The 27,372-nt window shown below is 42.5% G+C and overlaps 1 protein-coding gene across 1 annotated transcript in view; it reads right to left on the bottom strand.

Annotated features, from left to right (window-relative positions):
• The window catches only part of b4galt2 (UDP-Gal:betaGlcNAc beta 1,4- galactosyltransferase, polypeptide 2), a 110,805-nt gene that overhangs the window by 12,126 nt on the left and 71,307 nt on the right, over positions 1 to 27,372 (bottom strand). The window contains exons 5-6 of the mRNA XM_056743597.1: positions 15,513 to 15,700; positions 3,707 to 3,829 (exon numbers count right to left, since the gene is read on the bottom strand). Coding sequence (XP_056599575.1) covers positions 3,707 to 3,829; positions 15,513 to 15,700 — 311 coding nt within the window. The remainder of the gene's footprint in view (positions 1 to 3,706; positions 3,830 to 15,512; positions 15,701 to 27,372) is intronic.

The raw sequence follows: 27,372 nt of genomic DNA, 5'->3' as shown, positions 1-27,372 counted from the left end.
CTTGGCCCTGATCGAAGTGATACTGCAATTGGCTAAAGGACGGTCTGAATCTATACTTTTACCTCAGTGTAGCTTGAGAAGGATCCGACTGACTGTATAAAACACTGCTGGAGCTTTTCATCAGCTGAGACTGACCTTTGCTACGGTGTATCAGCACAGCACCTTTCAATAAGTCTGATGGCTAGAAGAAGCTCTTACGGATCTATTATGCCACTACAAGATCCACTACAACAAAAAAAAAGAACCTCAGACACTAACACCAGCCACAAACACAAATATAAACCCGTTCAAAAAAGAGGATGCATCTATAGACTGACGTTTTTTGAAAGCTAAGCTGCAGAATGTTGAGCTTGCAGAGAACAATGTCCACTGGCACTTGGGCCCATGCTGTCAGACCCGTAACCTTCAAATACATGGGAAGAGAAGTCATGCTGACATTGGCCGGGAGTCCCCGGAGCCAAAACAAACTGGTTCTAGAGAAGTGACAGTATGTTGTAGTAAACTTACACCCAGGGGGACATAAGTGGACAACTTTCTGAGGCTCTCTATGCCTTTCCACCAGTCGGATGGAAAATATGAAGAGGAAACACACGGCTGGCCCACTCGCCATTTACTTAAACTATATTGTGCGTCTGAAAGATAGTCTGAAGAAATGTTCCCAGGTAAGTGTACTGAATGGCACTCTAACAGCACACACGGCAATGTTCGAGCTCTGTTCTTAAAACAGTATCATAGTACCATACGTAATGTTGCATATGTGCTTTTACATTAATTTAAACACCTTTTTTGCATTGTTTCTCTTTTATCTTGTTTCTCTCAGAATCTGTGTTGTCTTTGACAAGATGTTGATTCAGTAAGTCATTCATCAAGACGCTTTGTTCTTGACCAAATCAGTCGTTTGGAACGAATTCGAGAGACTGGAAATAGGGGAAACTATTTCCGGCCGCCCTGCTGCCATAGCCATTCATTCATTCAGCTTGTTTTCTCACAGGCATTCATTTTATTTACCAAAAACAAAAGTAGAATATGTTGTCCGATTTATTCATGGTTTACTGGGAGATGTAAAAATAGTGAAATAAACATTACAAAAACATTGTTTTTTGAGCGATTTATTTACTATCAAGGTCTGATATATGTTAGACAAATTAGCATAAAGGGAGCACTATGCCTAACTTCTTCTGGTCTCCGCAACTGTTCTGTGTAGTGAACGGAGCTAGAGCATTGACCGGACATGCACTTACCCTACTTCCGGTTTATACATGTCACGCTATAGGTCTATTGGATGAATGATTCACTGACGCAGCAAAAAATGGTCGGCACCAACTGTCTTACCATAGTAAATATTAAAGTACACTACAGTATCTGCTACAATTTATCCAATTATTATATTTAACACTACAACAAATTGTAGTGTACAGTATAATACAGCTTCCTATAATAAATACAAAACAAAATTCAAAGGGCTCTATCATACACTAAGAGCAATGTAGCGCCAGCCAACGCAATTGTTATTTGCTGGTTTCAGTCCTACGCAGTTATCATGCACCACGTTGTTCAAATAGCGAATGCATTTGCACCCATTTGTGCGCGTTGTTGGCGTGTTGCTATTTTGATGCAACTGAAATAGCGCTATTGACTAACTAACAACCAGGGCCCAGTTGGATAAACCTAGCCGTTAAGTTAAGGCTGCGTTTTAACAACTAGTCTCAATGACTGGCGATTAGTTAGGGCTAATCAGTCTTTATTTTCATGTGTTAAAGAGCCCAATCTAGCTTTTTATTAAACTGATTTAAAGAAGCCATGACCAGTCTTGAATAAAAAAATAGATGACTAACTTCTAAGACTAGTCTAAGCAGTTTATGCAACCGGGTTAAAGTCAATGGCACTGTATTTTTATATTTATTTAAATGGCGCGTTAGTAATATGCGCCTACAGGCGGGTGCACAACGTGCGTCCATTCTGCTTATTACACACAGAGGGATGCGCAGCAGCACACAAACATGCCAAATATAATGAAAGTATAGGAGCACAATGTACAGGATTATTATTGTGTACATAAAATACGGTTTGTCCTAGACGGTCTGCTCGCGTGTAGACCATGTTCTAGGCGCGCCAACCATTTTCATTGTAGTTAAAATAGCAAAAGTGGATTCTGACACGCCCCAAGTCCACTTGTGCAGTGCGATTGAGACCATGCACTTAGATCGTTAAATTAGGTTTACTAAATAAGTTGTGCCTAAATTTTAAACGGTAATATTTTATCATTTAAATAATTGTATTATTTTGTAAACGAGTGTGTGTGCTATCTTTAAAATAAAAGCCACTTGGGCAATTTTTTCTCTGTATTTTAATGCAACAGCAAACATACATTTTAAAAAGTGTACATATTTTTTATGGGGGGGGCTGCATTACATTTGTCGGCAAAGATGGTCATTTTAACAATAGCAGTGAAAAGCGGTAAGAAAATCCAAAAGGATAAAGAGTTAATAAAAGTTCATGCAAGAACACAAAATAATTAAAGCCCCGAAATTAACTCCTGGAAAACAACATCTACCTCTTCATATACATAAGCTTCAAATAAAATAGCTTTGTGCAGGGAAAGATCTCAGGGGAAATGTTGTTGCTTTAAAACATCAAAGCTTTTCCGGATATCAAGCTATAAAGCCTATTTTTATTTATATAGCCTCTGTAATCATGTCAGAAAAAAGCAGAGGGTGAGGGCATGAAAAAGATAACACAAGAGGTGTGTTTTCATCCACTTTCAGCTATCAGCTGTCAGAGCGCCCCAAACATCTGAAATGATTGACACTCGGGGACGTGTGCTTAGCTGATTTGTATGGCGTCACTCATGTTATCGTGTACGTGCCCTGATTTGCTCTCTCTCATCACCTAAGAAGGCAACAACATGATTGCAAGTGAAAACGTGGCTATTTATTATCCTAAAAGACAGACATCAGACGGTCAGCCCTCATCTTTGTGCCTGATTTTGTCTATGATGTGGATGTGTAAAGAGATGCATATCAAAATGTTGTTTTGCATTTTGATAGACGAAGGCCAAGAAACAGCACAAGGACACTTTTCAGATTTAAATTGATTTTCTAATGATGCAGGCTTACTCTTGTTTTTATAGGCCTGCCTAGCACATTTCAAAACATGTATATTAAAATGACAAAAATAATCCTGAAAAATTTAAACAATGAAACTGAACAGGACAAAGATGTCGTGTTTTACGAATACGTTTAGGGCTTCTTTAAAAACAACATGGTGAATTCCGTGTTATGTAGATATAAATAGCTCATGACGAGAACCACCAGCCAAAAGTGACACTTATGTTTTAATCTACATTCTTAATTCCTGGGATTCTTTTAATTTTAGAAAAAGCTTAGCTAATATTTCATTTAAACGAAACCCTTGAAGTCTTTTCCCTTTTCAATATCCCCTGCTATGCAGCCCAATTGCTTCGAATTAAACCGTTGTATTTTATTAACCGTCTGAACAGCTGGTGTAATAATTGGTGTGAAATGTGCTCAATATGTTTTGACATCTAATCAGTGTGAAGTAAAACGTACAGCGTACAAATTAAAGCTCATAAGAAAAAATGTGGACAAACACAAAACGTGACCTTTAATATGTCAGGAAACCTCATTTTGACAGGGTGTATGTAAGTCACTTAGAGATCAAATGTAAACCATTATTGTGATCTTACCTGTTGTATATATCATCATCTTCACCTCCCCAACCCCAGTACTCATTTGGGAAGCCGTTGATTTTAAGGAACTGTTTTTTGCTAAGGCCGGACACGCCTCCAAAGTAGCCAGCATACGGCAGCCTGAAATAAGAATAGACCTTAGTCATTCTCATTCAATTAGCTGATATTTTAAACCATCAGATGATAAATCTTAAAGCATTAGACCATCCCTGTTATCCATAATATTTTCACGGTAACACTACAATAAGTTTGTATTAGTAGTAAACATTAGTAAGTGCAGTAAGTAACCAGAATTAACAATGAACAATGTCGTTTTTCAGCATGTATTAAAGAGATAGTTCACCCAAAAATGAAAAGTTTCAACATTTACTCCTCTCTTGTCATTTCAAACCTGTATGAAAACACAAAAGAAGATATTTTGAAGCATGTTGGTAACTGAACAATGGTGGTACCCATTCACTTCTGTTGTATAGACACAAAACCAATGCAAGTCAATGGGAACTGCTGTTCGGTTACCAACAGTTTTCAAAATGTCTTCTTTTGTGTTGTAAAGTTGTAAAAGTTGTACATTGTTTTCATTTTTGGGTGAATTATCCCTTTAATCTTTGTTAATGTTTTTTATTGTTAGTTAAAGGTATAGGTTGCCCTAAAATTTTTATTCTGTCATCATTTACTCACCCTCAAGTTGTTCCAAACTTGTATACATTTGGTTGTTCTGTTGAACACAAAGAAAGATATTTGGAAGAATGTTTGTAACCTAACAGTTCTGGTGCACTATTGACTTCTTTAGTAGGAAAAAAACTATTATGGTTGTAAATGGTGCCCCAGAACTGTTTGGTTTCCAAACGTCTTCAAAATATCTTGATTTGTGTTCAACAAAACGAAGAAATGTACAGAATAAAAACTATTTAGGGATGAGTTAACAATGACAAAAACATTTCCTTTTTTTGGTGAACCAGCCCTTTCATGTCAATGCAATTGTTCATTTTAGTTCATTGAGCAATAACTAATGTTCCCTTTCTGTCGGTCTCTCGACGTTGTGTCGAGAACGACAGATGGGGTTCGCCCTTGAGAACCAATCAACTCTGACTACTATAGAAAAGGCCAATGAAATTTGGCGAATGCAATTTGCATGCCGGGCTCCGCCCCCGGAAATCCGGTATAAAAGGAGGCCGGCGTGCAGCATTCACTTACCTTTTGTTCTTCAGAGCCATCGCTCATGAGTACAACTCAGGATTCAATCCTCTACAACTACACGCTGGTGCTACGACGTGTTACAGCGGATCGTCCCTTCCTGCAGCGACCTTCCCCTGGGCGTCTCGGCGGTTCCGGAGGTGTTAGAGATTTTTTCTAAAAGTCCTTTTCAGGACTGACTGAGCATTCTCCAGCGCGGCATGTCCCGCTGTTCTCTTGGGTGCGGCACCCTCATCGAGGAGGGGGATGGACACGATCGCTGCATTAGGTGTCTGGGCGTCCAGCACACTGAAGCAGCGTTCGTTGACACATCTGCCTGCACTGCGGGCAGATTGTCATTCAGAAGTTGCGGTCACGGGTGGCTGTCTTCCTACGGGAACCAGCCACCATTTCGTCTGCTACCCGGGCTGTGACATCTGTGGCTACGGCCCCGATGACCACCCACGTTAGCAGCGTTAGTGATACGGGGAACTCTGCGAACGTAAACCCGCCAGCCAAGTGCTCACGGGCCGATCGCACCCCGATTCGCTCTTCTGAACGTTCCCCAACCGGCGGTGGCATACCGTCCGGATCCTCACGCACACACTCGGAAACGATGTGTGACGTAGATGAGATGTCGCTCGCAGCATCGGAGGGAGACTGGCATCCGACTCTGCCGAATCCAAACTCCACCCCCAGCGGTCGAGTTCAGGAGGAAGCAGAAGTGATGTCATCCGTGCTAACCCGGGGATACGTGGTTCCCGAGGTCGGTGCGCGGTGCAAACCGCGCCCACCCCGGGTGCCATGTTTTTCCCGGAGGTGCATGAGGAGCTGTGTAAAACTTGGAACGCTCCACTCACGGACCGTTCCAGTGAAACCAGCTCCGGCTCCCTGACTTCCCTCGATGGTGAGGCAGCCAAGGACTGCGTCGAGATCCCCCGGGTGGAACGTCCGCCTGCGGTGCACCTGTGCCGCGGACGGCTACCACCTGGGGGGGGATCGACCACTCCTACCGTCCAAAGCACGTAAGACTTCGGCATCACTGGTGTCGAAAGCTTGCGATGTTGCGGGCCAGGCTGCCTCCTCTCTCTATGCCTTGGCCATCCTGCAGGTCCGCCAGGCCAGGGCGTTGAGAGGGCTCCACGAGGGTAAGGCCGACCCGGGTATAATGCAGGATCTCCGTGCCACCGCTGACAGCGCTCTACGGGCGACTAAGGCGGCGGCACGGGCCCTGGGTCGGACGATGTCCACGGTAGTGGTCCAGGAGAGACACCCCCGGCTATACCTTGTGCAGAAGAGTGACAGCAAGGAAGTCCGCTTTCTTGATGCACTCATCTCGCAGGTTGGGTTGTTGGTAACACCGTCGAGGACTGTGCTCAGCAGTTTTTTGACGGCGAAGCAGACAGTGGCAATTAACCACATTTTTTTCACGCCGCGACTCGGCCGCCTACAGGCCTCCGAGATCTCACGTGACGTCTGCTTCCCTGCAACCCAGGACCCTTTCGACATCGGCTCCGGTTCCTGTGCCCCCACAGGCGGCACCCCGGAAGCAGAGGTCGAGGGGGAAACCTCCACCCCGTCAGCAACCTCCTCGCGAGAAGGGACACTGACGGGAAGACCCCAGGGAGAACAACATCGGGCCCGAACCTTCACAGCCACGGCTCTGATCGGTCGGTACGGGACGACTCCTGCCTCGTCACCAAAGCCGGGCCCTTGTTAGGGCTTGGCGCCCACTTACTCACTGAGTTTTCTGTTCTCCCCGGGTTTACTTGCAGCCGATCGCACACTCCACTGGACTGTGCTCGGCGAACCGACCTCACACCCTGGCGAGGCGTGAGGTCGTACACATATGACAGCCGTCACCACTCTCAAACCGACAGTGCGTGCCGTTGTCCCGCCAGGCAGGTAAGCAGGCGGAGCAAAAACCTTCCCTCCGGGGACTCCCCGCGACATGGTTAGCTCCGCCAGCCGACGAACCACCCCCCGTGGGAATGATGAAGCAGACCGTCCCCTTGGTCACCCTGTCACAGTCCCTGGGAGCTCGAGAGCTGCCCACACTGTCTCGCTGGCTAATGAGGGCGGTCCGTCTTGGTTACTCGATCCAGTTCGCCAGAGACTCACCCAAGTTTAGGGGCATCATCTCTCCCTCTGTCAGAGGCAGGGACGCCTCCGTACTTCGGGTAGAGGTCACCACCCTTCTGGCAAAACAGGCATCGAGTTCGTCCCTCAAAACCAAGATGTTCAGTGGGTCACCACCCGCACTTCATCGTTCCCAAGAAAGACGGCGGGTTGCCCCCAAAGGCTGCGTACCCTGAACAGAGCACCTTCACAAGCTGCCATTCAGGGTGCTCACACAGAGGCGCGTCCTGACATCTATGAGGTGTCAGGATTGGTTCGTGGCAATCGACCTGAAGGACGCTTACTTTCATGTCTCGATCCTCCTCGACACCGGCCGTTCCCACGGTTCGCGTGCGAGAGGCGGGCATATCAGTACAGAGTCCTCCCTTTCGGTCTGTCCCTGACCGCCCTTTCTCCCTGAGAGGAGGAAGGCGAGCGGGTACTAAACTATCTCAGCGACTGGCCTATCTTGGCACACTCGCGAGATCTGTTATGTACACAAAGGGACCTGGTGCTCCGGCACCTAGGTCGATTGGGACTCCAGGTCAACCAAGAGAGGGGCAAGCTCTCCCCAGTGCAGAGCATCCTCTTTCTCGGTATGGAACTCAGCTCTGTCACCATGTCGGCACACCTGTCCGCAGTTGTGCCCAACCAGTGTTGAACTGTCTGAAATGAACATTTTAGGCAGACAGCGGTCCCCCTGAAACAATTCAGAGGCTCCTGGGACACATGGCGTCCTCGCGGGTTAATACCCCTCGAGTTGATGCACATGACACCGCTCCAACACTGGTTTCAGAGTCGAGTTCCGAGGAGAGCGTGGCACACCGGCAGCAGGCGCATGGTGATGCCGCCCTGCTGCCGACGCACCATAACCCCTAGTCTTTATGACTTTTTCGACGGACTCAGGTCCCTTTGAGCAGGTTATGAGGCAGGTCGTGGTGACGACTGAAGTCTCCCTGCAGGGGTGCGGTGTAGTGTGCAACGGGCACGCAGGTGGGGTGTTGGACGAACCCCCGCCTGCGCTGGCATATCAATTGCCAAGAGTTGTGGGCTATGCTACTTGCACTGAGCAGGCTACGGCCTCTCGTGCGAGACATGCACGTGCTGTTCCGAGGACAGCACTATAGCTGTAGCGAATACAGATCGTCAGGGTGGCGTTCGCACACAGCAGCTAAACACAACTTGCTCGACGCCTCCTCCGGTGGAGTCAACAGGTGACTCGTTCCCTGCAGGCCACACACCCCGGGCAAACTGAACTAGACAGCCGACGTGCTTTCTCGCCAGTTTATGCCTCGTGGAGAGTGGCGACTCCACCCCCGTGCAGTCCAGCTCATTTGGAGGCTGTTCGGGTAGGCCCAGGTAAAACCTGTTCACCTCCCGTAACACCACCATTTGCCCGCTTGATAGTCCCTGCCCTCGGCACGGATATCCTTGCGCACAGCTGGCCGCGGGATGGGCGGAAGCACACCTTCCCCCCCCCAGGAGCCTTCTTGTACAGACTCTGTGCAAGGTCAGGGAGCAGGAGCACCAAGTGTTATTGGTTACACCACACCGGTCTAACCGCACTTGGCCTCAGAGCCGATGCTCTGGACAGCGACTCCCCCTGAACCATTCCCCTGACAGAGGACCTGCTCTCTCAGGGGAAGGACACATTCTGGCATCCCAGATCAGACCTCTGGAACACCCATGTCTGGTCTCTAGACGGGACGAGAAGATCCTAAGATGGCTACTCCCCCTATACGGCTGAGACCATCACCCAGGCTAGGGCCCCATCTACTAGGCGGTTACACGCCTCTAGACGGTGCCTCTTCTCGTCCTGGTGTCTCTCTCAACGAGAAAGACCCACTGAGGTGCTTGATCAGGATTGTGTTCCCCTCCTCACGAGACTGGAGACTAACATCTCCCTTCCACACTGAAAGTGTATGTAGTCGCTATTGCCACTCATCACGACTCAGTCGGTGGAAAGTTTCTAGGGCAACACGACCTGGTCACCAGGTTCCTAAGCAGCGAGAGGGCGGAATCCGCCTCATCTCCGCTCCATACCCTCTTGGGACCCTAAGTGGTCCTGGGGAGCCTCAGGGCCCCCCAAAGAGCCCCTCGGAGGTTCCGATCTTCCTCATAGAGTAAGACGGCCCTCCTGACAGCGCTCACTTCCTTCAAGAGGGTAGGGGACCACCGAGCATCCTCCGTGTCCCTGGATTGCCTTAAACTCGGCCCTGGAAACTCTCACGTTATCTTGAGACCCAGGCCCGGATGCGTGCCCAAGAAGTTCCCATTACTCCCTCCGGGGCCAAGTGGTGAACTTGCAGGCGCTCCCCATAGGGGAGGAAGACCCAACCCGATTAGTGTTGTGTCCAGTACGTACTGGACCGCACGCAGAGCTCTGAAGCTCTGACCAGCTCCGTGTCTGTTGGAGGACAGCAGAAGGGGAAGGCTGTCTCCAAACAGAGGCTGGCGCACTGGGTTGTGGACACCGTTACGACGGCATCCCGATCTCAGAATCTCCCATGCCCATTGGCAGTGAGGGCTCACTCCACACGGAGTTTAGCCACCTCCTGGACACTGGCAGAAGCGCCTCTTTAGCAGACATCTGTAGAGCTGCGGGTTGGGCTATGCCCAAACACCTTCGCAAGGGTTAACAACCTTCGCGTAAACCCGGTGTCAGCCCACGTCCTGCGTGGCGACATGTAGGACTGGCATCCGGGGGGGCGTATGCCTGCGAAAGCACCTTTCCACCCTCTAACAGGTTGGGTCAGTGTGCTATTTACCTTTTCTTCTTACCCGAACACATCGCTAAGAAACTGGTACCTCACCAGCCTCCCTTCTTACCCAGACACTGGTTAAGAATAGGCATTCCATCCATCACCAAACAAGCACCCCCTGGGGGCTGGCTGGGCAGAGCAGCCTTCCCCCTTAGGCCGGGATACCATGTGAGCTATCACAGATAGCTCTAACCGGACCTAGTGCTACCGGACGTCTGTAACACCCCCTCCGTGGGCTGTTCCGTCTGATGTATCCTCATGAGAATGGTTCCCACTCCTGGTAACCCATGAGCTTCCCCAGGTGGGCCTCCACCTCGCGGTTAACTACTCAGTCCGCACGTTCCATGCGTTCTCCTCCAAGGACGAGACCATACCTATATCCACCATATTCCTCCCCACGGGTAGGAGGTGGCCTCTGTAGCGCTTCTCTGATTAAGAGTCGCGCTTACCCGGTGTAAACTGATCTGGACGGCCTCTCGCCTATAGAGAGCTAAGGCCCCGTCCGTGAAAGTTACCGGTCAGGGCTGTACCCATCTTTCTCCAAGAAAGCTCTGGAACCCCCCGACCACCACACTGGAAGGTTACAGTCTCACGAAAGCTTCGAGATGACACGCCCAGGCTTGTTACCGTCGCTTCGCTAGAGATTGTGACGCGATACAGCGTTGTGGCGTTTTCCATAGGCAACCCCATCTGTCGTTCTCGACACAACGTCGAGAGACCGACAGAAAGGGAACGTCTTGGTTACGTATGTAACCTCAGTTCCCTGATGGAGGGAACGAGACGTTGTGTCCCTTATGCCACGAACACGTATCGTATTCTGCTGCAGTTTGAGAGGTCTCAGGCTCTTCAGAACAAAGGTAAGTGAATGCTGCACGCCGGCCTCCTTTTATACCGGATTTCCGGGGGCGGAGCCCGGCATGCAAATTGCATTCGCCAAATTTCATTGGCCTTTTCTATAGTAGTCAGAGTTGATTGGTTCTCAAGGGCGAACCCCATCTGTCGTTCTCGACACAACGTCTCGTTCCCTCCATCAGGGAACTGAGGTTACATACGTAACCAAGACGTTAACATTTACATTTGATTGAAAAAATGTATTAGTAAATGCTGAAATGAACATGAAGCAAGATTAATAAAGTATTGTCCATTGCTCGTTCATGTTAACTTATGTATTAACTAACGTTAACAAACACAAAATTGCAAAAGTGTTACCATTTTCACTAATACACTTCAAACATATTACCCAAAATGGTCAGTCATTTAAGCCTATGGCTTCCTACTGTCCCTCCCGAACACAGCTTTAGATTTGCATTGATTTTATTCATTTTCAAAACTGCAGACTGAAGGAACCGTGCTGCAGACCCTCTCTGAACTAAAGCCCCTTATTCAGCCAACAGAAGTATTTGAATTTGACAAAATTGCATCTTGTATGAGCGAATCTAGAGAGCAATACAATCCTCCCACAGGGATCCTACATTTTGAAATGATCTCCGATCTTCTTTCATCTCTTCTCTACTCGCCGCCACCCCGCAAGCCCCTCAGTTGAGCTACAGAAGACTGAGGATACCCTGTTATAGCTTAAGTGTGCCAAAACCATTGAATCTGGCTTTGCTTCGAAGGGCTTTTAAGAACAGAGCTCAGAGAGCAGGGGCGCTCCATCAAATCAGATTTATCTGACGAATATCTGATGACTGGATTAAGGGCTGATATAAATATACATACTCCATTCTAGGCCAAAGGATCAATTTAAAGACCCCGATGGCTCTCTGTACTAAGTTATACATTTAACCTTTAAACCATGGAGTGATTATCCTTCAATCAGGTGTCCGAAACAAAATCTCTATAGAATGAAAGCACTCAAAGGCACTCTAAAGCACTGGGACCACATATGCTGATTTAAAATATGGTCACTGAGTCCCCCCTTTGAAAAGGCCCTCTGGGCTGTGGACTGGCAGGAGCATCATGGGTTAACGCTGGGGGTGCGCCTTGGGCTACTGTAGTATTGCCATCGATAGCAACCACATCCGCCTACACAAACAAATTCACAACATAAGGGAGAGGTAGAAGCAACAACCTTTGCACACTCACGCACACATTTAAATATGCATCCACAAACACACGGCACGTTGAAAGACAACAAGCCAAAATTAATGAGACCATCTGCTGCAGCAGCAGTCTTCACAGAAACAGTATGGCTGAAGATCCTTCACACAGCCACGCTCCAAAAGCGTGAAATTCTCTAAAGGTGCTCCGCTTATTAAATACTGCGATGTTAAGGCCTCCTTGGACAGCGGAGGCAAACTCATAGTGTGACTCACTCACAGAGGGAAATGGAATTATTAGCCCACAGACGATAGGAGGCAGCCGGCGCTCAAGAGAAGGTCAGTAGCATTTGTCTAGCCTAAGCAATGTACTGACTGTCCATCCGTCCACAGAGAAATAAAACAAAATTCAATTACAGCTCAAATTTCAATACAGCACTAAGCAGGTAGTGTGGTTTTGTTAGGCACCGCTCCTGGATTTAGCATCACACTGACAGAGCTTTGACAAAAGAAACGTACAGTATAATAATGTCAGCTATCAATGAAATACAAGGATGTAAATAACTATTGGCAAATATAATTTATATTAACAAGATACGCCACCACAATTACAATGAATGGAGGGGAATGCAACGCTCAGTTTGGCTTCTCTAGCGAAGACAGCCCTGTCAATCGTCAATTGATAAAGACTGATGATTCTCTGGGCTCTTGTGAGGCACGTGCCAGCCTGTGCGCATGCTCAGTAGCTAAAGCGACCTCGAAGAAGGCGATTTAAAACGCAAATTACGCTTAGTAAACCAAAGTTATAATACAGCCTGTCTCAGGTTCAATCATTGATCGGAAATGCTATTTAGTTGTGATTTTTTGCCAGCGATTTCAGAAATATCTGCCTTCCATTCAAGGTGATATGACTGTTGACTTGATATGACGTAAATAACAGCCCAGAGGCATAGCAAACATGACCACCAAGTGGTACGACTTCCAAAAACAGACTTTTCTATTTGTTACCCAGGGATTCAAATAGCTGACAGTTAAAATATAAATATTATATATCAAAACTGACACGGGCTACATATACTAAATTAAAATAGTTTTATTAAAATGGTTTTATTGTAGCTAACAGGGCTAACAGACAGGCAGGTAAACATCCACAGGCAGTTAAACATCCACAGGCAATTATCACATCCACAGGAATGTATCACATCCACAGAAATGTATCACATCCACAGGAATGTATCACATCCACAGGAATGTATCACATCCACAGGTAAGTACAACATCCACAGGTCAGTACAACATCCACAGGTCCGTACAACATCCACAGGTAAGTACATCATCCACAGGTAAGTACAACATCCACAGGTCAGTACAACATCCACAGGTCAGTACAACATCCACAGGTAAGTACAACATCCACAGGTAAGTACAACATCCACAGGTAAGTACAACATCCACAGGTATGTACAACATCCACAGGTGTGTACAACATCCGCGGTAGAGAAAATGCACAAGGGATCTGAACAAGCGACACAAAAAACAACCACTAAAAACAACTAGACCTGACCTCGAACACAACAAAACACAAGGTATATATGGAATCCATGGGAATGAGGTTCAGGTGCGGGTGCAATCATGGGGGTAATCTGGTGCAAGGGATCAAGGGGAGTGTAGCTTGTGGGGATATTATCTGGGGATTGAGAGCGGGTAAATCTGGGAGAGAGGGCTGGAGGGAGTAGAGGAGGCGTGGCCGGCTGAGACGCTGGGTTGTTACAGTGCTCCATCCTCCCGCAGGTGGGGCCTCACTCCTTAATGAACCAACAGGGAGGGGGTAGGGGCTCAGGAGGTTGACGAGGAGTAGGTTAAGGGAAGGTGGCAGGGGCTAGTCCATAGTTTTGGGGTGATGAAGAAGGAGGGAGAAAGCAGGGATAAGTCTGGAGCAGGTGGAGCCAGGTGATGGACCAGAGACCAGCCAGGAAAAGGCCCCAGGGTGCCATTGAGGGAGAGAGGAGCCATGGTGGAAAGCTGACCGACGACACCCTGGGGATGAGCGATGAAGACTGAGCCGATGAGGAAGGACTCCAGGGTGGAGCCGCAAAGGCGGAGAGCCCGGGCGACACCGAAGGCAAGCAGGGACGTGGAAGCGCTGGGCGGGACCAGCAGGGACATAAGAAAGCTGAGTCATGACCAGCAGGGGCATGGGAAAGCTGGGCGAAAGCAGCAGGGATGTGGAAATGCTGAGCGGGACCAACGGGGACATGGAAACTCTGGGCAGGACCACAGGGGATATAGGAAGGCTGGGCGAGACCAGTGGGGGCAAGGAGGAGCTGGGTGGGACCAGCGGGGAAGGGAGCAGCCAAAAGTCCATTTCATTGGTCCAGTCTATGGAGTCCATGGGAATGAGGTTCAGGTGCGGGTGCAATCATCACGTCACAATAATTGTGACGTGCACGCACGTGTATATCCAAGTAAATGGTTTCAAGAATAAAAGTGGGAGTGGGACTTGATTTCGTCCTTTCGGAATTGGTTAGATCTTTGAAATTTAGAATTTTGGCCTTCACACAGTTAATATAGTCCAATACTCGCACTGTGACATACATCATTCAGAAAAGAAATCTAAAAGAACTAAGGAAACTTGACGTGAATACAACATTTCAACAAAGGTACAGAACAATTATCTCCATAATGTGCAAGGGAAGTTATTTCATAATTAAAGTAATGCAGATTTGCATTTCTGTGTGTGTATTTCCCATGTGTTTCACTGCTACAAGAGAAATACAGAACAGTTTTGTGTATGACAGGTAAACTTCACAGTCATACAAATAGTCACTGAACCCAAAGTTTACACATACTTTTAATGGAACTAAATTCAATTTGAATCGACAGATGGCCCTAGTAAATTGACATCATAATTAGCAAATGAATCCAATTGCAATCAATAAAAAGTACATCATAATTAGTAACATCCAGAACACTGCTTACATACTGTATACAGACAGTCATGACCGGTAAATTTCGTCAGATGGATGATAAAGAGTTAAGAGTTAAGATCGTCTTTGGCCCCATCGCACACAGACAGGAAATGAAAGACTGCAGAGCAAAGGCCAATACTTGCTGACAGAAGACGGACAAAATTCATTGTGAGTTTAACAAGAAATACTTTAATATCCCCAGCGTGATGCTTAAAGAGAAATGGTCTATCTCAGCTAAAGAACCGTCTTTACTAAATGAATACAAAGGCTGCAGGTCCGCCTAGACCGCTAGGGCAAATGTTTATTTGATATTTTATAAATCAGCTGCGTTCTTAACCTCCAGACATGCACAGCATCATAAGACATATCTCCAATAGGAGAGAAAAAAAAGAATTATCTGAAGAATAGGGTTTGAAAGACAGCCTTCAATCTTTGACTCTACTCACATGGACTCTATTCTTTGTAAAGGAACAGAAAAAGACAAACATGGCATCTATTAATATGTATGTAAATACAAAAAACCCACAGTCCTGCGTATTTGTAATAAACTCTTACAAAGCCACAATTCAACAAGGATATGAAATTCATATAAAAACATGGCCTAGGAATTATTTTATTGCATTTTCAACCGTGACTTTGATTATTTGTGTATCATAAAGGAAATAGGTTTATGAAAGTGAGATAAAATAATACATCGATTATACAATGCTAGTTGCTATTCAATCAATATTTGACGTGTTACCTGAAGCCGAATTTGTCCATAGCAATAGCGAAATGGCGGGGCTGGTCATAACAGTGGTAGATGTTCCGGTCGTCCATAGGAATCAGGTCCACATCGCTGAAAATAAAGCAGTTGTATTCTCCATCTTTCAGAGCCTCCGTATAACCAACATTAAGAAGCTTGGCACGGTTAAACGTTTCTTCCCCAAGCTGAAACACAACAGAGAAAAAAAAAAAAAATCAGTAGCTGGAATGGCAATAGAACTCAACTGAGTAAACTTGATTACGTTTGTAACAGTCCAAATAAAAAATTGATACGAAAAACTACAAACTTCCTGTTGCAACAGGAAATATACCAACAAAGAAACACAACTGTGCCCATCAAGTCATTTGTGGCATTCCAGATCACATTAGACTTTTTAAAGTGCATAGCTCCAAAGATAATATATATTAACAATAAATTACAATGAATGGCGGGGAAAGCATCGGTCAATATGGCCGCTCCATCGACCCGCCTTCCAGTAAAAGATCCAATCGGCATTCGATAAAGACTGACGATTTGCTGGGGCGGGGCTCTTGTGAGGCGCATGCACAATAGTTGAAGCGACCTCTAAAGAGGTGATTTTAACACAATTTAGCTTTAGCAAACCAAAGTTATGGTATAGACCATATTAGCTTAAACTTGATCAGAAATATGTTATTATAATGTGATATCTGCCTTCCACCATTCAAAGTGACTGTAGATTTGCTGTGACGTAAATAACTGCCAAGAGGCTTTGCAAACATGGCTGCCGAGTGGCACGACTTCCGTTAACGGACAATGATATCTCCCACAATCCACTGTGAACCGACCAAAAAAAACCATGCCTAATTTGGTGCCGTAAAACCCTATATTTACACAGAACGGGACAAAATGTAACTCCAAAACACTGTGTGGTGTCTGAACTAATAATCCAGTGTGAGAATAATCCCATGTAATCCTGTAATACCTGAGATTTGGCTCAATCATCCAAAGGTGTGAACTCCTGTCACAAATCCACTGAGTGTTCAGCACATACCGGCGAATCTGCACTACAAAGCATTACCGAAATGATTAAATGATGCACATTACACAATGATTTGAAGTCTTGCATTCGTCGCACAACCGCAACGTCAAACAGATGAACTACTGCATTGAATGCGACACATAAACACCTCTCAAGCAAATATCTAAGATTGAACAAGCACTCAATTCTTCTGTCTTTTCTCGGGACACTGACAAAACTAAGGAAAACTAAATGAATACTAAGTGACTACTGGCTTCAATCAATATGTAGCCTGACTTTAATTCTTAAAGGCCCAGAGGAAAAGACACTTCAATAACGGAGACAAAGAGAAATGAATGGACGACTCAGAGTGGTAGATGATACAATATTTTAAAAGAAGTCAAATGGCTTTTTTCTTCAGTGTGCTCATTAAACATTATTGGACTCACTACTGGTTTAATAAGATGAATTCCCTGCAAGGCAGCACAGCCACAATGTGACACGCAGCAGTAGATCTGGTAATCACACACCTCGCTAGAAATGGCAGATTTACAACAGGGACGCGCTCACGATTTAGCATCTCACATCCAAGAAACCATCCGCCCAAAACAGGGAATGTATGGACATCAGAAGCAGATGGTTTGGAGGGGAAAGGTGTAATTATTTTTAGAAAAACAATCTAGGCAGGCAGTTGAAGTTTCAGCTGTGAGGTGCTTGGCTTGTTTCGCATGCTTTCATCGCATCATGCAGGGAGATTATTTATGAAGCAGGTGTAGTGCCCTCCTATCATTAGCCAACTTGCACCTGTTCTAAACCGTTAACCTCAACAGGACAATGACTCATCTGGGGAGTGTTATATCAACCATTTTATGCACTTCACTGCCAAAATAAATCTATAAATCTTAACTGTGATGGAAGTCATGCATATGATGATAAATGCCTTTATGGATCAAGGTTATATAGTTTGCTTAAACATAACCATTAAACCATTTCTGTTTTTTGAATAAAAATAAATAAATGAAAATTAGAAATGTTGCCACAGAAATAAACTGGGGAAGTAAAATTATTACCTAAAAATAAATGACAACTAAACAAAAAATAAAATAAATTAATCTTATATGACAACATATAAACAAATATGATAAAAGAATAATAATAAATAAAAGAATAATACAAAATAAAATAAAAATAATAGAATTAAACATCAACAAAATGAATGAAAAAACAAAATAGCTAAAAAGTAAATACTATATAAAAATAAAGAAATAAAATAAAAAATAATAGTAAATACAACTATAATAAAAAGTAATAATAAAATAGGAAAATAAAAACAATAAATGATACTATAATAAATAAATAAAAATGATAGAATATTAAAATTAAAAGGCATTTAACAAAATCGTATTGCAAAATAATAATAATAATAAAACAATAAAATATCAAAACCACATAACAAAATTAATATCTCAAAGAAGGTAAACAAAATTAATATACTAAACTAAAAATATAAATAAAGGCTTATTCAAAATAAACTACAATAAAGTTGAAAACAATAATAATTCTGGTTGGAATACTCAAGTTGTATTGGACAATCACAGCATTGTTACAATTTTTTTATTTTCAGAGTTGGCAAACAGGTGGACTAATGCTAAATTTCAGCTGTTTGCAAATGTTCATATATCTATAGCTAATAGAATTGTAAGGGAAACATAACTCATTACAAACTGAACCAAAAGCGAAATGCATCTCTGAAGTTGTTCCTAATTGTAGTCAATGAGGCAGATGGTCATAATTCTCAGCTCACGCTCAGTAAATAAAACCAGCTTCCTCTATCCATCAGTACACCGGCTCTAACCCAGACTTAAAGCGCTCGGCTGAGGTCCGCGGGTCATCGGCCCTCAGCCAGAGTCAATTTATGTAAACTTATCACTGCAATGTCAGATGCTCAATACTTGGCCTCTGAGAAGCAATTAGTCCTATTTTTTAATCTGATGATCACACTGATAGCCAATCACCATCCCTTGCTTGCTCTGGGTCATAAGGCAGGAGCCCTATAGTGATGCACTCAAGGCCAAACGGGAAGTCCTACAGGAGCATGTTGCCATGGAGACAGATTAGGACCAGTGCTCATCCTGAGAGATTGCATTGTGCATTTTCTTGTGCAGCTGTGTGTGTGTCTGTGTGAGCCTGCATTATCAGTCCCCAGCAGGCTGACCATAGCATCCAGCGTACTATTGATGCCAGACCTGAGAGCTATAGAGCAGTTAGTGTACACCGTGAAGAGACAAAAGAGAGAGGGATTGAATAGAGAAAAGGAAGCTTTGTTTTCTCAAACATATGAAGAAGAAAATAAATACATCTTGTAGAACATAAACAGTAGTATTGATTTAGTTGATGCATTTATTCAAGCAGCTTTAAGGACACTTCAGTGGTCATTTCCCCAGGGCGGGACTTAGACAAGCAACCTGACGTTTACAAGCCCAGATGTTTATTTACTATTGCACTATTCCCTGAAAAACTGAATCTCATTCAGAAGTTTATAGGTCATATTTAGGCGGGCCATTCTATATTTGAGGGTACATTTATTTTTAATGTATTGTTTAAAATATAAACAGTGCTAGAAATTAATCATTTCTTATCGGGAGTCCCCATCGCAATGTTTTTTTTTTGAGTGGGACCAAAAATCTTAAAACCTATTTTAAAACCTATTTTAAAATAGTTTTTGTAAGAAAGTAGGTAAAACAAGTCTAAATATATCTATTTCGACTGCGCAAATATACCATCTTGTTGGCAGATGCTATAAAAATGCGTAAACCAATGAACAAGTGACATTTTAAGTCACAGAAATGTGTAATGCACCGAAACAGCCAAGTGACCTTCCCCAAATGACAGTTTGTGAATCACATACTGTTAGATCTGTAGTCGAAAAGCGGAGTAGCCAATGGACGGACCCCCCACTATAAATGATCAATATTACAGAAGTTATTACAGAAACAATTTATTAAAGTATTGTTTTTGTTGTCTTTGTCCCCATCAAATTTCTTAACAAAGTTACGCCACCGAATAAGGTACAAAGAAAGAGAGAGAAAATTACCCCCCAAATATTTGTATAACAATTTCTATTTCTGAGTCCAACTGGGGATTTCTAAGCATTCACTTATGCCCAACAAAAAAGTATATATTTTACCTTTTATAGGGGTCTCTTATGCCTTCTGGGGGGTTCCCTCATTTGGACACTTAAAATAAAGCATTGCTCTTGTATCAAGCAAAACTCTTGTATTAAGATTTCTGATTTTGTAAAGTTGTTCATTCTAGAAATTGATTCATATTGATTTGCTATTTAAAAAATGCAAATAAACTATGACAAGGACACAGAGTTAAATGTTTATGGTTGAATATCTGTCACATGTTATGTACACAGTAAGATAATACCAATTTAGGGCAACCAATAACCGTGCAATGCTTCATTTTGTTCAGTCTCTGGTGTAAAATGTTTGCATTAGCAATTAAAGATAAACAAACACTTCAGCAAAACATAGTCACGTCAAAGTGTCTGAATAATTTGTTCCCAAATTTTTATCAGTTTTACTAATAGTCGACTGTATGAAGTATTTTTAGGTATAATGTGTCACAGTTTATATTATTTTGCTATCTTCCTATGCATACAGGAACTACAGTGTCCTGTACCCGCTAGTTAAAAAATTCAGGTGTCTTTTAGTTTTAACTGTAGCACTATGTAAGTATCCTTACATTTTAAATGCTTTGTACTATCGAAATGTTTTGTATATATATATCCAGCTTCTAAAATACTGTGAGGAAATAAAACGTCTCAACAGAGAGGCTGTGTAAAACATTAAGCTCGGAGCAAGCGCCTGACGTTTCTCAATGCCGAACAAGTGCGCCGGGACAGAGCTGACAGATGTCTGAAAGTTCTGCTATTATAGTTGCTTTGATTTAAGAGAGATTTACCTCATTACTGTTCCTCACTGTCACCTGACAGCTTCTGAACTATCAGCAAGCCTCATTTAAAAAGCTGCTGGAGTCATGCGTTTATTTCTTATCAATTGCTGTATGAGAGGCTGCGAGGACAAGGATGAGGCAGCGCTGGCGTCTAGCCAGGCAAACTAATTTACAGTAATGAAAGAGTGGCTATCAAAGCGCAGAGGAAAGCCAGCTTATAGACAGACCCCGGCTATTTCTGAGAATTCAATTTGAGTTTGTCTCCATTTCATCAATAGCCTGACATCACAAGGATTAGTATGGAAAGCAGGCTGACAAATGAGGACCATATAGGCCCTACCGCTATCAGATAGATTCATTAGCGTGGATCTCTCTCTCTTCTCTCTCTCTCTTCTCTCTGTCTCTCTCTATCTTCTCTCTCTCAGTCTTTGTTTTCATCTATTCTTTCCTTCCTAATTTTTTTATTTTTTCCTTTCTTTGTCATCTCCTATTTCTTTTCCTCCCTCCCAGGCAGATTCAGATAAGCGCTTCAGAAAGAAAGCGAGAATATCCATACAATTGTAAGAGGGTTATTGTTCTTCCCTCCAGTTTGTGAGAGGCCTATGAATTATTGCCATTCTATCAGCGCACCACTTAAATATGGATTATCATTGGGCCTACATCAACCCCGGAGCAGATTATTAGAGTAAACTCTACTAGAATGAGCAATGCCACACTCATGTTGTGTGCCTGACATGAAATCCATTTCATATTATAGGGCCCGCAGGTAATTTGGAGTTACCTATTATAAACAAATCCCTCAATCAATGCGCGAGCCGCCCTTTTCTCAATGATTTGAGAGAAGGTTATCCATTTGCATAAACAGAAGGACAGAGGATTCTGGATTGAACCAATGCAAAAGTGAAGGTCAGAGTTGGCCAAAATTCATCCTATCTCTGTCGGCTAGAAAAATATGCTATTTATGGTTTATTTCCAGTACCCCAGCTGCCAGAAAATGTATTTTTTATCGGGAAATTTACACACTTTTTTAAAGTGCAGGTTGTCTATGAACTTTGAACCAGTTCAAGTAGTGTTGCCAAGTTTAAGGATATTCCATGGTATTGAGCAACTTTTAGATATCTGGCAACCAGAGCCAGTGGTCAGTGCACATGCTTCAGAAATATACTGTATGAGCTGTTGGTTCACGGAGACCGGGTTTGATTGCGACCTCTATCATCTCTCTTATCCTGTTTGCTCTATCCAAAAAAAGATCTGGGAACCTGAGAAGAGGTTATTACACAGTAAAATTCCCATAGTTTAAAAACCTGTACTATTGATTTAATACATATAAAACCAACACATTCTCACTTGTGGAAGATTCTCTTACATATGCATTTTATACAATCAAGGTTTTATACTATTAGTTGTTGCATCTTGCTATGGGAGACTTCAGCAACTGAAATCTGGACAACCATTAAGAATAACATATTGGACAATTTCAGATCTCAACCTTTCTTTCGGGTGCTAGATGAGTCATACATAGTGTTGCTTGCATTTCAGCTATCATAATACCTGCTGTCAGCTATTAAACCTCTGAGGTGCTGTAAGACGCTGTGTCAAAGTGAGTTTCTGCATACTTCAATAATACTTACAGGCACATGAGAACTTTCCTCTGTAAGAAAAGGCTTTGAGTTCCTCCGTGTATTAAGCATAACAAGGACTTGCTAATTTGATTTTGATGTGCTGGTGTCAGCTTAGCATACACCATGTTTCTCTTCCACTTTTAGCGCTGGTTCAGGGCAACACTTCCACCGAAGGGATCTCATGCAAGAATTCACAAAGCACAACAGGACGCAATTAATCATCCGGTGCTAATAGAGTACATGCATGTCCAGTCTTATTTTCCTTTCCCTCTGTGTTTTTGTGGAGTGTAAAGCTTTATTTATTAATGATACATTAAAAAGCATGAAAATACTGGAAGACAAGGCTTTGTTCCAACAGAAGTGAACTTGGAAGAGGAAAATGAATTTGGTAGCGTGCTTTGGAGGGTCATAATCTTCATGGAATACATCGAAAATGGAAGAACTATGAAACAGTCGATCAAAACTAATTTATGAGAAACACATACATGTACAAAATCTACATTTATGGGGGTTACAGGGGTTGAGCTTATCAGCCCATGGGTCAAAAATGAAAAGTAAAGGGTTGGTACAAGCTCCAGAACTCCTTTAAGAAAGCCAATATCAAATAAAAATGGTTTCGTTTTTTTCAGATATTCCAAAGTTTTTTTTTTTAATTCCAAAGCAAAACCCAGGAAAGTATTAAAGGGGTGGTTACAAAAGACAAGTCCTTCCTTTCAAAAGCTAATGCACACTGATCAGACAAACATCAACACTTAAGGTGGCATTTGGATTTGGAATGTTGGGAATTACAACTATGAAGTTCACAATGTGTCAACAAATCCCAACTATTTTACACACAAGAAGAGAAAGAAGCATATACAAGATATAAAGTTGTTACACAAAATAATGTGAAAACCAGGAAAATAGGTGATATCTCTTTATTAAAACCTGTTGGACCGCCATTGGCTTTAATGCAGCTTCTTACAATTCCATTTGACACTAATAACCTATTCTGTTAAATCGATGTTCTCTTTGTGAAAAACAAATGCCAACCAAAGGCAACAAACGCCAACGGGGTGCCACACTGACTAAAGTCTGTTGCTTTGTGTCAGATCGGTGTGAATTAGGCTTAAAACAGAACACAACTAAATGGAGCAAAACACAGGGGTCCTGTTACAGATTTAAAATTGCTTCGATGAGACACGGTTTAAAAAAACAGGGGAGTGTTAATGGTATGTGGGAGAAAACAGCAAGGCATTACAAAAGGCATTGACACTACAAAAATGTTAAACAGCACACATTAAAACATTAAAGGGATAGTTCACCCAAAAATAACAATTCAGAATTCTATTATTATTTCTTTATTCAATTTTTAAATGCCCATCAGCAGTGTTGGGTGTAACTAGTTACTAAGTAATTAGTTACTGTAATTTAATTACTTTTCCCTTGAAAAAGTAAAGTAAGGGATTACTCATATGTTTTCTGTAATTTAATTACAGTTACTTTTGATGTAATTAAACTAAATACTTTGTTAAATATATGCGTGTGCAATAGTGTTATTGACATCAAAATTCAAAGTCTTACTTTAAAATCTGTGCTTTAATGTATAATTCTCACATTTGTAATTCTTTGGTCAGTTAATAATATTATTTATTTGAATGAATTCAATAAGCAGTTTCATGTCTATCCTTGAATCACGTAACTAATCAAGGTTGATGTATAAAGAACGTAATTAGTAATGAGTAACTAAATACTTTTTGGACAGAGCAATTTGGACAGTAATCTAATTACACTATTAAATATGTAATGAGTAACTAGTAATTAATTACTTTTCAGAGTAACTTACCCAACACTGCCCATCAGCAGCTCAACTTATCAAACACTTTTACATGTTTACAAACTCTTTTGTTGTGAATGTGATTGACAGGATTAAAGAAACATGCTCTCAAACTTTCATTTCTCATGAAGAAAAATCACACAAAATCTCTTCAATGTGTCTATTTTTATGTACAAATGATTTCTCCTAGATTTTAATGAGAATCAGTGCAGAGGAAATGGAAATTTTGCTTAAGTCTCCTGTGTCTCAGATATTTCTCCTGAGGAAAATGACCCAGAAATCTCACAAACGTCTCCATTAGAGGACCAGAAGTCAGTATGCAACAATATCACAAACTGAGCTCAAATTTGCAGAGTCTGCCATCAAAATTCAATATTATTGAACATATCAAAATGAACTCAAATAAGAATTTTAATTTTTGGATGAACTATCTCTTTAACTCATTCGCCGCCAGCCACTATTTATTGGCTCACCGTAAATTTTCGGTAAAGAATATATGGACAAACAAAAAGTCAAATGAAAGAACAGAGTCTCAGCTTTCAAACAAAAGAAACCGTATTCTTCTATCTTCATTTCTTTGTTTTTTATCACTCGTTTCTTCAAAAATGCATCACTTTGATTAAACAGCTGAGATAATTAACGTTTTTTGTCAAAGATTCTGCACAGATTCCACTCAGAACAATCATTAAAAACTGCTAAAACATATAAGTTCTAGGTTTTGGGATTCTGTCCTTTTTCCCAAACGTGTGTAATAGCGTCACCTGCTGTAAAACAGTACAAACACTGATTGCCGTATTAACTCTTCTTTGGCGGGGAACCGTTTTTTTTAAATGACGAGATAACTCGTCAATGGTCGGTGAAAGAGTTAAAGGTCTCCTCATGCGACCACTTTCAACAAGTTGGTATGATTTATTAGGGTCTTCATGAAGTGTCGGGAATATATTTTGCTTAAAAACACTCAATGGCTGTGAAAACAAAACCTTTCTTGCCTCGTCAAAAAGAGCTCTGCTCACAGCAACCTGTTTTAGTGCATGTCTCTTTAAATGATAATGAGCTACAGCGAACCCCACACCCCTTCCATCCGGCTTTTCAAAAAACGCATAGTTCTGCCATGGCAATGGCTTAGCTAAATTATGTTTCCACAATTCCTCTGCAGTTAGTTTTGTCTTAAACGTCTCAAATCATTTGTCCAGAGTTTAAAAATCTGTCATTTACATTTACATTTAGTCATTTGGGAGACGCTTTTATCCAAAGCGACTTACAGTGCACTTATTACAGGAACAATCCCCCTGGAGCAACATGGAGTAAAGTGTCTTGCTCAAGAACACACTGGTGGTGGATGCTGGGATCGAACCAGCAACCTTTTGATTTACAGTTCAGTGGTTTAACCCACTAGACCACCATCTCCACCTGTCATAGCAAACAGTGCACAGGTTGTGCGTGTATGCTTGCCTGAAATCCACGGATTACGTTGACAAGTTATCACGTTAACACGCAACGTGAAAGCATAACTAGTAAGCTGTGAATGATTCTTCAGGCTAAGTATGAATGTTTAAAACGAAACTGACCTGCAGTGTTCACCCCTGTTCATTAGCAAAACGAACAGCTTGCCGCAGATAAACATACTAACGCACATGATGTATTAACATTCACACAGTTAAACTCCAAGTGTCCATCTGCACTTATATACAGCAAGTTTAACACTTGGCTTTGAATGTTCTATGTAGCCCGTGACTGACGTAGCTCCCTTCGCTATCATATGCTAACGTCATCCTCCTATACATATGGTACATTTACGTCAATTCAGACTTTTCATAAATATTACTCACATCGGCAGTTTTGTCTCGTTCAGTCGGTCTCGATCCCTCTTGAGGAACAACTTTGAAACTGATCCTGCTTACGCTGTCCCAGGTTGAAAAAGCACTCCGGTTCAAAGTGATTCGCGGAAACAAGCAGGTTTTTACTTGTGGTTTCTGAGGGATTTCCACAAAAAATTAAATAAGTCCACTGCTGTCTCCTCCTAGGATTGGACTCTGTGCAGCGACTACATTGCATGTTGTCCACAAACTTAAGCCATGGCATCACATACACCGCTTGTAAAAAACATCGCGGTGGCTGGAACTGTGTAGAATAAGGGGCGGTAACATTATTAATAAAATCCGCTTTGGACGACACAACCGAAGCAAAATCTGAACGGCTCGGTTTCTCACATGTTTGCAGGGAAATGCACACCAAAACAGACTTACTGGCTTCTCATTTTTCACGTTTTCTGGGTTGATAGATGCACCGGGGGACCGATTATAGCAATTAAACACAGAAAAAGTGGGGTTATCATATGATGTCTCCTTTAACCTCTGATTTATCTATTTAGTATCACAAAACATAATGGCCATCAGCAGCACAACTTATCGCATTTTCAAATTTCTCATCATAAATCCTTAAAAACATACAAAAAATACATGTCCGGAGGGATAAATTTACACAGACTAGATGTGTGAAGGAGAGCTCAAGTTAAGTCGAGACGTGGGTGAGCATGATATGCATGATAATATAACACAATTACATCGCTGGCCTCATTTTTGCTAATCTGTTCAGCGATTGGGAATTGTAGGATAAAAGAGGTCCCTGCACATCAGCAGGTGATTAATATATACTCAGCTGTCAACTGCTATGGAATTCAGATAAGTTTCACTGCATGAAGAGGCTCCACAAATCAAGCTCTTTGAAATAAATGTGCTACAGGTATATTACCAGAAGATAGGTGGGTGTTGTATCAACGCTCAGACTTTTCTTTGACAACCAAGCGTTCAGATGCTGGGGGAAGGGGAATTTCACAGACATGATTTAACTGCACAATGTGAACCGTGAAAATGTCAAATGTATTAAATCAGCTGGGCTACATTCACAGCTGAAGGCTGCCAATGGAGTTCTTATTGTGTAACCTTCTACTGTGTTTTTTAACTTTCTGTATGTCTGCTCAATTGATAAGTACTATTGCTTTGTTCTATTGCTGTAAACAGTTTTACTGTACATTTATATAAACTAAAGCTTGAGTGAATTTAAGCGTCACAATTTTCCCTAAACAACTTCATGAAGTTGATGCAATGTATAATATATAATAAAACGAATAAATAAGAGTGGGGGAAACACTTTAACACGTTTATGAAGTCTTTTGTTGTGAATGTGATTGACAGGATTAAAGAAACATACTCTCAAACTTTCATTTTTCATAAAGAAAAATCACACAAGGTCTCTTCAATGTGTCTATTTTTATTTACAAATGATTTCTCCTAGATTTTAATGAGAATCAGTGCAGAGGAAATGGAAATTTTGCATAAGTCTCCTTTGTCTCAGATATTTCTCCTGAGGAAAATGACCTAGAAATCACACAAACGTCTCCATTAGAGGACCAGAAGAGAGTATGCAACAAAATAACAACCGAGTTCTAATTTGCAGAGT

Source organism: Triplophysa dalaica, chromosome 3 (genome assembly GCF_015846415.1).
Source record: "Triplophysa dalaica isolate WHDGS20190420 chromosome 3, ASM1584641v1, whole genome shotgun sequence".
Lineage (NCBI taxonomy): Eukaryota > Metazoa > Chordata > Actinopteri > Cypriniformes > Nemacheilidae > Triplophysa > Triplophysa dalaica.
The sequence above is the reverse complement of the archived record's forward strand: the minus strand, read 5'-3'. Positions and strand labels throughout refer to the sequence as shown.